Genomic DNA, 12077 nt, shown 5'->3' with positions numbered 1-12077 from the left:
CTGATCAAATGGACTAATTTGGAGGAGCAAGATGCTACCTGGGAGCATGCCTCATTTATCCAAAAGATCTTCCTAGCATTTCAGCCCTGAGGACAGGTCTGGTGTTAACCGGGGGAATTGTGAGGACCCAAGTGTCTGAAACATGATCAAATCGATGATTTCAAATGAAGAAGAAGGCGGGAAGCAGGCAAGACCGTCCATCAAGGATCCAACGCGTACCAAGTCGTCATACCGCTTCGCTTTAAGTAATGACCCGACAGCCGTGGATCCTCGATCGAACGGTGATCGCAGCGTCGAGCGTCCCTGTCGTTCTTCCGGCACGCTCTCCCTTTCTTTTTCTGCTTTCCTAGCTTTACCGTCCCTCTCATCTTGTAAGGCTATATAAGCCATGAATCTAGCTCGTGTAAGGATGTCTTTTCTTCTAGGGTTTTCCCCTATCGCACCGCCAGTGTTCCTGGTCGGCCTCTTGTAAGATAACCTCGGCTTCTGCCTTAAATTCGTGAGTAAAGTGGCTAGTTCAAGTGCAAATTCCCCTGTTTTAGTTCTTCAGTTAAGCAGAGCGTGACACATGCAGATCCTTTGTCTGATGGTTGATCACTCAGATTTCGTGAGGAATCTAAGGAAGGATGTGATCATTAATATTGGACCAGGATTGCCACCTATTATTAGTCCAAAGCAACATATCTTCATTCCGGGAACAACTAGCACTGAAGGTTGCTCATCACATTCTGTCAAAAAATGCAACCACACTGAGTTTATTCATTCCTAGAGAATCATTTGTCTATGTAGTACAACAGTACACAATATTTCAAAATTCAAACAAATCCTCTCACAATATTCCTAGATGCAAACGCAAGGCAGAAATTTCCTTCTTTTCCCTAACTAACCAATGAGAGTATGGTCTCTACTGTCTAGTGAAGGTAGTTATCATCGTAGAGGTCGACTGTTCTCTACAAGCTGTATGTGTTGTTTTTTACATTGAGCTTCGATTCGTTAATCACAGTTTCTTCTCTTCCAGCCATCTGATCAGACTGAGCTCTGGATTCTTCAAACTTGCATCACAAATGTCCTGCATATCAAAGCATGCTTGTCAGAACAAAACAAAGCAATATCTGCAGCGCACATGAGATTGATAACTTTGGTTGTTCAAACTAGATGCCAACTGCCATGTAGGAATACACTGAAACTGAACAAATGAAGGGCTGACCAAATTGAGCACCAAAGAAGATTAAAGAAGAAAAAAATCTGATTATATTAAGACCTAGACAGACATAAAGATACAAAGATTTCTGTCGATGGCATCGGCTCATAATCAAGCAAGTGTATAAGATAGGTAGGAACAAGCTGCTGCTAAGATGCTCTCTTAGCAAGATAGTTGTGCATGCACACTATAAAGCAGTAGCACGTAACATCGCAGTTGCTATCAGCAATGTGCAGATAATGTCGTCGCAGTTGCTATAACCAGACAACATCGAGTTTCTATCAGCAGACAGCAGCCATGGCATGGCAGACCACAGCTCCCCTGAATGAAGTTCAACCTACTGAACTCTGCTTCTCGCTGAAAGAACAGTTCTGCAATTTTGCAAAGCTGTTACTCTCAGGAATGCAGTTTGCTACTTCTTTATGCAAAACTATGTGCCTTGACCTGGACATCAACACTTGCATTTTCAGTTAAGAAGGGTACAGTTTAGCACACAGTGAGATGAGCATGCAACAAGTGGTTGTAAATTTTTTGAGTGATCAAACTATTGTTTATAGGGTACTCTGCTAATCCAGCAAGTGTATGTTCATAAGTATGTTCAGTTAGATGATAATTCAGTGTAACTCAGCAATGGCAGAGAAGCAAAGTTCAGTACGTTGAACTTCATGTAAACCTTACACCATCTGCGATGCCATCATGGTAACCAAGTGATACATGTACACACTGTTCTTTCAGCAAGAAGCAGAGTTCAAGTAGGTAGAGAAGTGATACGTGTACATGAATACTTGAAAAGAAGTGAGTTGGGTTAACACTGATGCAAACCTTCAAAGTTTCGTGGATCACTTCAGATGTCCCAGTGCAGATAGCACCACTTGTACCTCTGCTAGAAGATTGGGATACTCCTCCGTGAGAAGAATTGGAAGCAGCATTTCCTGATAATCGAGTGCCGGGTGGAAGAAGCAATCCCTTATCAGCTCAAGCAATCCAAACACATTTAGGTCCCTCTGCTTTGGTTTGGGCTGAAAGACAGCTTGTTCCCTGTTCTGTTGGCACTTCAGTCTATACACCTCAAGCTGGGTGGGGTGTACGTAGTTCAGACAATCAAGGAGAACTATCCAACGAATTGGTCGCTTATTCCAGTTCATATAGACTCCCAACTCTTTGACAACTTTGTTGTAACGGATCAAGTCATTCTTCTTGAGCCTCAGTATCACACAGTACATCGACACAAAAGCCCCAAAGATTTCATGGGACCCCATCATATTCACATGGCCTGTCAGTACCCTATCTGGTACCCTAGCAGCAATTGATGAAAGCCAGCCTGAAATATCATCTGGCACTTGGTAGCCATTACCCGTGTAAAGCTCCTTGACCATCAGGATAAATTCTCTTTTGTTGCATGCGGCTAGTTCTTCAGTAAAAGGGACCAGCTGAACAGGTTCAATTTTAACCTGGTCTGAACCCAGGTACATGTGAAAGAACTTTGAGTTAAATTGGTTTTTTATACAGTCTCCTTCACTATGAATGTTGATTAGCGATTCATAGGAGCTGCACAAGAATCTTTTGATGTCATCAGTGCCCACAAGAATCGCATGGCGGCTTCTTGGTATCTGAACTTTGACAGCAAGATCACTTCTTTTGTAGTCACAGAGAGACTTCCGGTTGAAAGCAAGACTCCGTCTGCAAGATGGGCCTGTCGACACTGTTTGCCTGTGTTCATAATAAAATGCAATATGAACTGTAAATCCACTAGCTGTTCCAAACCGAGACAAAGCATATTAAAATTAAAAATTATAGAAAAATAAATGTACCATCCCAAGGTAGTATTAATTAGAAAATACTCCCCCGGGCAATCTAACTGAAGGAACCATTCCTCCACTATATCATTTCACATATCAACTTTCATCCATGGAAACAAAGCATGAAAGGACAGAATGCCCTAAGGATTATGGATAGTACTGCAATGAAGATATTCTTTCAGGATAACCACAGCACTGCAACAAACGGACCTGGTTGCTATAAAGTCACGGACAGGTTCATAACACCCATTCCCAATTCCTTGAACATACTACACAAGATAAAAGCATTCATCTGAACAATACAGACTCTGAAACTAATACCATGTCGGGAAACCAAGACAGTACCTTTTATATGTATCATTGAGTTCCATGGATCTTTTCCGACTTCCTCTTGGTTCGGTCTTAATCTTTCTTTCTGTGAAACAAGTTGACCTATTTACATATGATAGTCGGGAGTGAGTTGCCATTGGCTAATAATTGACCACCAACTAAAAGAGTTCCTCTACAAGCCAGAATAAAAAAGGGCAGCATGCTGGAAGAAGTTACCTGCCCATGTTCATATTCTTGTTGGAAGGTGTTTTTTGGCTCCCTGAAGTTTGTGACTTTGCAGTATGTTCGTCCCGGGGCCTGGTGGCATAATTTGGAGAAGATTAGATAAAAAATGGGGACCACACTGAAACAATACTGACCATGAAAAATGCGGGACCACACTGAAACGAGACTGACCATGAAATATAACTATCAACTGAGACAATATCCCAATTGATCACGCTGAAACAAGTAAATTGTGGAAGTTAAATATTATAACAATGGCATGCAATGTCCTATTACTTCTGAAGCTAAGAACTACGAGTAAGTACAGCAGCACTTACCAATCTTCTATCCATCTTTTATTGACAGTAAAAATATCTTTAGCTGTTGCCATTTGGTAGTCTTCGCCTACACAATATGTATATGTTACTTGACATCCAGTTTCATGAGTCAAAGAATTAAAATATAGTATTGCCTACCATCAGGTTCACTACAAATCAGATAAGAACTGTCGCTCACTTCATCCTTTTTTGCCCCAGTCGCTCCAATCAAGTCAATAAGTTTCTACACATATGGGAAGAAATACGTAGTCAGAACTATGCTAGTACAAGCTTGCATGAAGTTTCTTGCATAGGTTATACTTATACATAGTTGCATGTTTATAAGAGCTAGTAACTAAACTCTAACAGTTTATACCTCAATCTCAGCTGATTCTTTGGGCAAGAAACCGGATTGAGCAATTAATAGACGTCCAGCTCCTTTGACACCATCCAAGGACAACGGCGGACGGTAAAGAACCTGAAATATGCACAACCGTTGATTTTTAGTCAATATATACACTTGTGCAAATTAAAACATAAGGTCTTATGTGTATCATACCAACCATCTATAAACATGTTAAATGAACATATAGAGAAAAAATAATTCTGTAAAATCTGCAAAGAGTACTAACTAGAGAAAGGTCCAATGAAAGCTAAAATGAAAAGAAGGCCATAAGAAGCCCCAAACATGCTCGGATGATCTCCTAGCAAGGTCGAGTGAGGGTTAAGAACTTACGATAGAACTTTCATGGGCCATAAAGTGATTTATTTCTAAATAGGTGAGATGTGTTCAAACAATCTGACAAGAAATCCTAAAATAACCAAAGCATTCTGCTCTGATACATGGAAAATATAAGCTTATCATAAGGAATAGTTACTGACGTATCATTTCAATAATATTAAGTGCACTTTATATAGTAAAGACAGAGAGGTCACTGATAACTGAACGAATTGTGTACGAACTGATGATATTACAGGAAAAGTAATATTATTGTGTTACTCCAGAAAACAGAGAAAATAAATCAGAATCTGGAGGTTATACTTAGGAAGTAGGAACTTGACCAACTTACAGGTTAAAAAAATTGGAAAGCCAAAAATATTGGTTAAGATTTCTACCCTTCATGGATGATGAACCAACAGAGGTCATTTTATTCCAGTGAAATTATAGTTTCCAATTTATAAAGAGCATCAATAAAAGCTCTAGGTGGTTGCCAAAGCGAGGCGTTTGTTGCCTAGTGCCTAGGCTGCATATTTATGAACCACGATAAAGAGAAAAATAAAGCATATTAAAATAAAAAAAAATACTGGAAAATAGATGTACCATCCCAAAGTGGTATTAACTATAAAATATCATTATTTGTCATCACACATTTGGTGGTACTTTTCAGTTTAATAACTTCTATGATGGTATCGAGCAATACTCCAAACTACCTGGCAATCTAACTGAAGCGTGATATTATTTCACATATCAACTTTTATCTATGGAAACTAAGCATGAAAGCAATGATGCTCTTCTGTCAGGTTCATAACCACAGCACTCCAACAAACAGCCCCTACTGCTATAAGTATAATGATGCTCTTCTGTCGGGTTCATAACCACGTCAATACAACAAATGGCCCCGACTGCTATAAGTATAAAGTAACAGACAGGTTAATAACACCCATTCACAATTCCCTGAAGATACTGGGCTACACAATATATAAGCATCCATCTGAACGATACTAACTCTGAAACTAATACCATGTCGGCCAGATTCAAAAGTAAGAATTCAAATTCGGTTCGGTGCCAAGAACATTATCACCGGCAGAGCTACCTATTGCTTGAGCTTGTAGGGCATCTAGAATGAAATTAACACTTACCTTCTTTGTATCCGCCATAGCTCTTGAAGCTAAAGTATCCTGCAGCCAATACTCGTTTAGGACAATAGCTCCATTGTTGCGTGCCTCCACACAAATTTGATCGGCCTACATTTCAATATAAATGAAATTTTAGATTCGCAAAATTATGAAAACCATAATCAAGTTATATTGGAATAAATATAGCACACTCACATATCGGATTGTATCATTTGAGGTGATTAGGTACATTCCCTTCCATTGATATTTCATATCGATTAATCCACCTTCTTTTCTTATAAGCTCTCGATACTGTCTCAAAAGACATAAGTTCAGTATGGCAATATATTAGCAGGGTACAATCTCTGAAAAATCAGGTGTCAAAAAGGGTGCATTGTCACTGAATCTTTTGCTACTCTAATTTACATGCGACCACGAAGGCATGAATAGAACACACGCGCTTAATGCTCAGCTGCTCAGCTCTGCAGATTCTTCAGGTCACAAATTGAAGAAACAGAGGTCACAAAAAGTATAAATGCAGCTACATTATTATTGTGCCATTGGATACAAGCATATAATCCACCAATAGTACATGTAAGCAACAAATTAGAGGCCCAGATGAGCGGGGCGGTCAGCACATAACCTGCAACCCTACACCCGATTCAACGTGCAGTTCCAGCACACCCATATAAACTTTCTCTTCCATTTCGACCCAAAGTCGTGCAAGCCTATGTAAACTACCTCGCAGAAACAACTATGGATACCCGCGAAAGCATAACGGCGCGTCTCATGCATCCTCTCCGTGACGAACCGGAGAGGGCCAGCAGCCCAGCACAGAACCCCCTCTGATTTCGACCAAAAATCGTGTGACTCGCCGAAAATCCTATAGCGTACCCACGATTAAGGGTCAACGAATCGATCCGGTACCGTCTCATGCTTCCCCCTCAAATCAATTATGTCTCCCCGACGAACCAGAGGAGAGGGGAATGGACTAGGGCTTACCTCATCTTCCTTTTCCGTGTCGAATCCAGCGAGCCGGAATCTCAGCCGGAAAAGTCCGCCGTCGGCCGCCATGCCTAGGGTTTTGCCGATCGAGCGGAGGAGGTTCTCGAAGGTTCGGCCGTTCGGGTTAAAAGAGAGAAGAGAGGTCTGCGGTGATCGAGCGGAAGAGGTTCTCGAAGGTTCGGCCGTTCGGGTTAAAAGAGAGAAGAGAGGTCTGGGTGGTGTTCGAATTTTGAAGAGTCTGCGCGTGCCGATGCGGTGTATGGGCTTGGCCCATTTATGTTTGTTCGCCCTCACATTACCACTCGATTAATTTGGTTCATTTCTTTCAAAAGAAAAATAGGTTCATTTGGTTCATTTTACCTTGAACGACTGCCTGCACTACTCAACACCGCAGGTCATCTTGGATTTCGCCCGCCGCAGGCGATGCAAAGCTCAATGTTGATGCTGCATGGAACCGCTTCGCTCTGGCGGCGGAGGCGCGGTTCCTCTCATTTCTTGGAACACTAGTGTGGTGCTGATCTTCGCCCCTCTCCTTCCGCTGCTCCAGCGGCCGGAGGAGAGGGGTGGGCTCCGGTTGCTATCCCTGTTATTCCTTCGATTTGTGGCTTCGTTTTCGTCTAGCGACATCACTTTGGTGAGGTTGGTGATGTGTCGAATAAGGTGGCCCAAGTCTCTTTCTCAACACGACAAAGTTCTTTCTAACAATGTCGTTGAGCCGATGATCTCGTCTGCATACCGTTCGTTCAAACTGATAAGCCCTATATTTCCTGTGTATGGTGGTTGTCGTTTCTCATGGCGGCACCAACAAGTGAGACATGTTGATGATGGTACAAGGTTGGTGGCCCGATGGTGGCATATTTGGCGTTCATCCCCGGCAAATAACAGCGGATTGCATCAGATTTGGATCCAAGTCGGTGTGGGGAACATCCTTGATTGACACCCCACATCGTCAAGTGCCTGTTCTGCAGGTCTGGTCTTTGGCTCACAACGCCTACAAGGCTATGGCCTTGGTCTCTATTTTGATTTGCTGGTGCTCCACCTCTTACATCATTGTGCGTATAACCGACATTGACGGTCGATGGTAATTTCAGATTTGGTTATTTGCAGGACTCAAATAGATATATTTGTAATATCCTTTTACTCATGGTCCTTTCTACATTGTTTACTCGAGATCTGTTGTGTCTCGGTCTTTCTGATAGCTTCTTCATGTATGTGCGTAATTGTACTTTGTTTTATTGATTAATATAATATGTGTGATTCAAAAAATGATGATGTTGTAGTGTACCGACACGGTTTTGGGTTTATTGGTGTGATATGGAGGGAACAGGGAGGTACATTCATGGGAGTCTCGGCTTTTGTTTTCAGATTTATCTCAAATCCATCTACACCAAGCTTTGGCAATTCGAGAGGTTATGGCGCTGGCGAAGGACCTATACATCCAACGAATTCAAGTTGTGTCAGGTTGCCAGGTAGTGGTGGACGACATTGATACCTCTCCAATCTATATATCTTTTCTGATTGTTTCATGCTGATATATTATCATCCTATGATATTTTTTGGGTCATAATTCATCAATTTATATTATTTTTAAGCACTAACCTATTAACCTAGTGCCTAGGGCAGTTGTTGTTTTATGCGTGTTTTTTGTTTTTTAAGTTTTGAGTTTCAAACGAAGCCAATTGCCACGAAACTTTTTTATGATTTTTTTGGACCAAAAGAAGATGTGGAAGCTTCCGGGGGAGACCTCAAGCCACATGAGGGACCCACAAGCCAACAAGGCGTGACCAGGGGGATGGTCGTGCTCTGATGGCTTGTGCCTCCCTTGTGGTCCCTCTTGCTCCATTCTCTCGCCTATAAATTCACAAATATTCTATAAACCCTAAATATCATCGTCAAACACTTTTTACGCTGCCGCAAGTCTGTGTTCCACGGCGACCCAATCTAGAGCTTTGCTCCGGCACCCTGTCGGAGGGGGGATCGAGCACGGAGGGCCACTTCATCAACCTTGTTGTCGTCGTGATGATGTGTGAGTAGTTCACCACAGACCTACGGGTCCGTAGTTAGTATTTAGATGGCTATCTCTCTCTCTTGATCTTTAATATAATGATCATCGCATCTTCGCTTTGATCTATCCGATGTAATTCTTTTGTATGGGTGTTTGTTGTGATCCGATGAATTATGGGTTTATGTTCACATTATTCATGAAAAAATATTTTAGTCTTTTCTGAGTTTTATGATTCTTATTTGCATGATCATCATAGCTTCATGATTCTCTCCGATCTATTGAATTGCTTTGGCCAAGTAGTTTAGTATTACTTCAGTGAGAGAGTTGTGTTGTAGTGGGTTAAACCTGACGAGTTTCTATATCCACTACAAGAAATATGTCAAGTTGTGACCTTTTGGTAGTGACCATGCTGAAATGGTCGTAAATCTACGACCATTTGAGACCAATTGGTCGTAAGCTGTTCGGGAGGCTCCAACCCCAAACCATGACGACCAATTTGGTCAAAAACGGTGGTAATTTCCTTACGAGAAATGGTCGTAAAGCAGATAGACTTGGTCCGCTACCTAATTTGTAGCTAATTATGACCGATATAAATGGTCATAGCTATGGCTAGGCACCACATCATGAGTTTGACTACGTGTCATGTCCATGTGTCAATTTTTGCCCTAGTTTGTGAAACAACCTACTAATCTTTCATTCCAAAAATTCTCATAAATCCTTTGAATCATATATTTCTCAAATATGTGAAAACCCTTCCTTCCATAGTTCGAAAATAATTGAGCAATATTCATTTTCCTATTCTGTTCAGAATAACACTTTGTGAAGGAAGTGCTATTTCTATTTTTTAGATTGCCCTCAAAATTTTTGGGCACTCTTTCCTATCCAAATCATTGCCTCATGAAAAATTTCGTCTCCATTTTCCTAGTAAATCTTTCTCAATTTTTTTCCAAAGCTTGTGTTCAACTAACAGCTTTGTGAAGGAATTACTAGCTAGGAATATCCTAATGAGTTGAATTTTTGCCATATCTTCTATATGCCTAAACCGTAGCTCTCCACAAAATTTAAGCCCCATCTAACAATCCACGCGAGCTCATCATCCAATATTTGTTTCTGATAATATTTTTAGTTTGTGAAGTGATACGTCTCCGTCGTATCTATAATTTTTGATTGTTTCATGCCAATATTCTACAACTTTCATATACTTTTGGCAACTTTTTATACTATTTTTGGGACTAACATATTGATCCAGTGCTAGTTCCTGTTTGTTGTATGTTTTTTGTTTCGCAGATTATCCATACCAAACGAAGTCCAAACGCAATAAAAAAACTACGGGGATTTTTTTGGAATATTTATGATTTTTGGGAAGAAGAATCAACGCGAAACGATGCTCGAGGGGGTCACAAGCCCCCTAGCCGCGGCCTGGGGGTGGGGCCGCTCCTGGCAGGATTGTGACCAATCCCTAAGGAGGCTGGGTCCCTTCTTTTGCTGCAATAAATATAATATCCGAAAGAAAATCGTGTTAAAATTTCAGCCCAATCGGAGTTACGGATCTCCAGGAATTTAAGAAACGGTGAAAGGCAGAATCTGGGAGCGCAGAAACAGAAGGACACAGAGAGAGAGATCTAATCTCGGAGGGGCTCTCGCCCCTCCGCCGATGGACCATAGGGGAAACCCTTCTCCCATCTAGGGAGGAGGTCAAGGAAGAAGAACAAGAAGGGGGGCTCTCTCCCCCTCTCTCCCGGCGGAGCCGGACGCCGCCCGGGACATCATCATGTGACGACGATCTACACCAACACCTCCGTCATCTTCACCAACACCTCCGTCACCTTCCCCCATCTATATTCAGCGGTCCACTCTCCCGCAACCCGTTGTACCCTCTACTTGAACATGGTGCTTTATGCTTCATATTATTATCCAATGATGTGTTGCCATCCTATGATGTCTGAGTAGATTTTCGTTGTCCTATCGGTGATTGATGAATTGCTATGATTGGTTTAATTTGCTTGTGGTTATGTTGTTGTCCTTTGGTGCCGATCATATGAGTGCGCACGTGGATCACACCATAGGGTTTGTAGTATGTTGATAGGACTATGTATTGGAGGGCAAGGGTGGCAGAAGCTTCAGCCTAGCATAGAAATTGATGCATATGGGATTGAAGGGGGACCAATATATCTTATTGCTATGGTTGGATTTTACCTTAATGAACGTTAGTAGTTGCGGATGCTTGCTAATAGTTCTAATCATAAGTGCATTGAATTCCAAGTAAGGGATGACATGCTAGCAGCGGCCTCTCCCACATAAAACTTGTTATCGGTCTAGTAACATAGTCAATTGCTTAGGAACAATTTCGCAACTCCTACCACCACATTTCCACACTCGTTAAACTAACGTAATTGTTGCTTTATATAACCAGCCCCTAGTTTTTATTTACGTGTTCTTGCAAACCTATCCTTTCACACCTTCAAAGTACTTCTAGTTTCATCCTTGTTCTAGGTAAAGCGAACGTAAAGTGTGTGCAGAGTTGTATCGGTGGTCGATAGAACTTGAGGGAATATTTGTCCTACCTTTAGCTCCTCGTTGGGTTCGACACTCTTACTTATTGAGAAAGGCTACAATTGATCCCCCATACTTGTGGGTTATCAAAACCTTTTTCTGGTGCCGTTGCCGGGGAGCAATAGCGTGGGGTGAATATTCTCGTGTGTGCTTGTTTGCTTTATCACTAAGTAGATTTATTTGCTATTCTAAGTTGTTCTCTATCTTTAGTTATGGATATGGAACACGAAATACCAAAAAAATTAGGTGTACTTGCTACTCATGGAGATGGGGAACCTCCTAAAACCCTCGATGCTCGTTATGTGGAAAATATTATGCACTTCTTTAATAATCCTGGGAAAACCCCATTACATTATATAATGGGATACACGTTGGATCAACGTGAATACTTTAGGGATTATCGCTTGACTCAAAAAGGGAAACTATTATGGGATCAAATTCATATGTTGAAATGGTATGCCTGGGAGCTATGCTCGAGATATGATATTACTTGTTGCTCTAGGATGAAGGCTCAACACCTTCCCTTTTCTTGTAAATTTAATGCTAATGAAACCTTGGCTTCTTATGCTAATGGTATATATGATTACTATGATGTGGAACAAATATAAGAGTTTGTCGCTTTTATGGGTGCTTATGAAATTGAAGCTCTGTTTAAAAGGTGTGATGATAATGATGATGCTGCTTATCGATCTGAAAATTTGGTTATGCTTCGTTATTGTTATACTAATTATGAATATAATGCCCATATTTATCGATTTATGGAGAAATTCCACGCTGCCCAAGAATAGACTAATATTTTGCAGGAAACTATGGAAGAAGAAAATGCT

At 41.2% G+C, this 12077-nt stretch overlaps 1 protein-coding gene across 2 annotated transcripts; it reads right to left on the bottom strand.

The window, feature by feature from the left end:
- Positions 1 to 754: 754 nt before the first annotated feature.
- Positions 755 to 6886, bottom strand: LOC123403000. Of its 2 annotated transcripts, XM_045096976.1 has the most exons (11): positions 6690 to 6886; positions 5904 to 5999; positions 5712 to 5816; positions 4228 to 4329; positions 4011 to 4095; positions 3873 to 3939; positions 3727 to 3771; positions 3547 to 3627; positions 3346 to 3432; positions 2024 to 2911; positions 755 to 1069 (listed from the first exon to the last, which is right to left on the bottom strand). In XM_045096976.1, exons 1-10 carry the CDS (start codon positions 6759 to 6761, stop codon positions 2041 to 2043), a joined length of 1611 nt encoding a protein of 536 aa, XP_044952911.1. In that variant the 5' UTR covers positions 6762 to 6886; the 3' UTR covers positions 755 to 1069; positions 2024 to 2040. The 2 variants fall into 2 exon arrangements, with proteins under 2 accessions (XP_044952911.1, XP_044952912.1); XM_045096977.1 differs by lacking the exon at positions 3727 to 3771.
- Positions 6887 to 12077: the final 5191 nt, after the last annotated feature.

The sequence above is a fragment of the Hordeum vulgare genome, chromosome 6H, assembly GCF_904849725.1.
Source record: "Hordeum vulgare subsp. vulgare chromosome 6H, MorexV3_pseudomolecules_assembly, whole genome shotgun sequence".
Lineage (NCBI taxonomy): Eukaryota > Viridiplantae > Streptophyta > Magnoliopsida > Poales > Poaceae > Hordeum > Hordeum vulgare.
The sequence above is the reverse complement of the archived record's forward strand: the minus strand, read 5'-3'. Positions and strand labels throughout refer to the sequence as shown.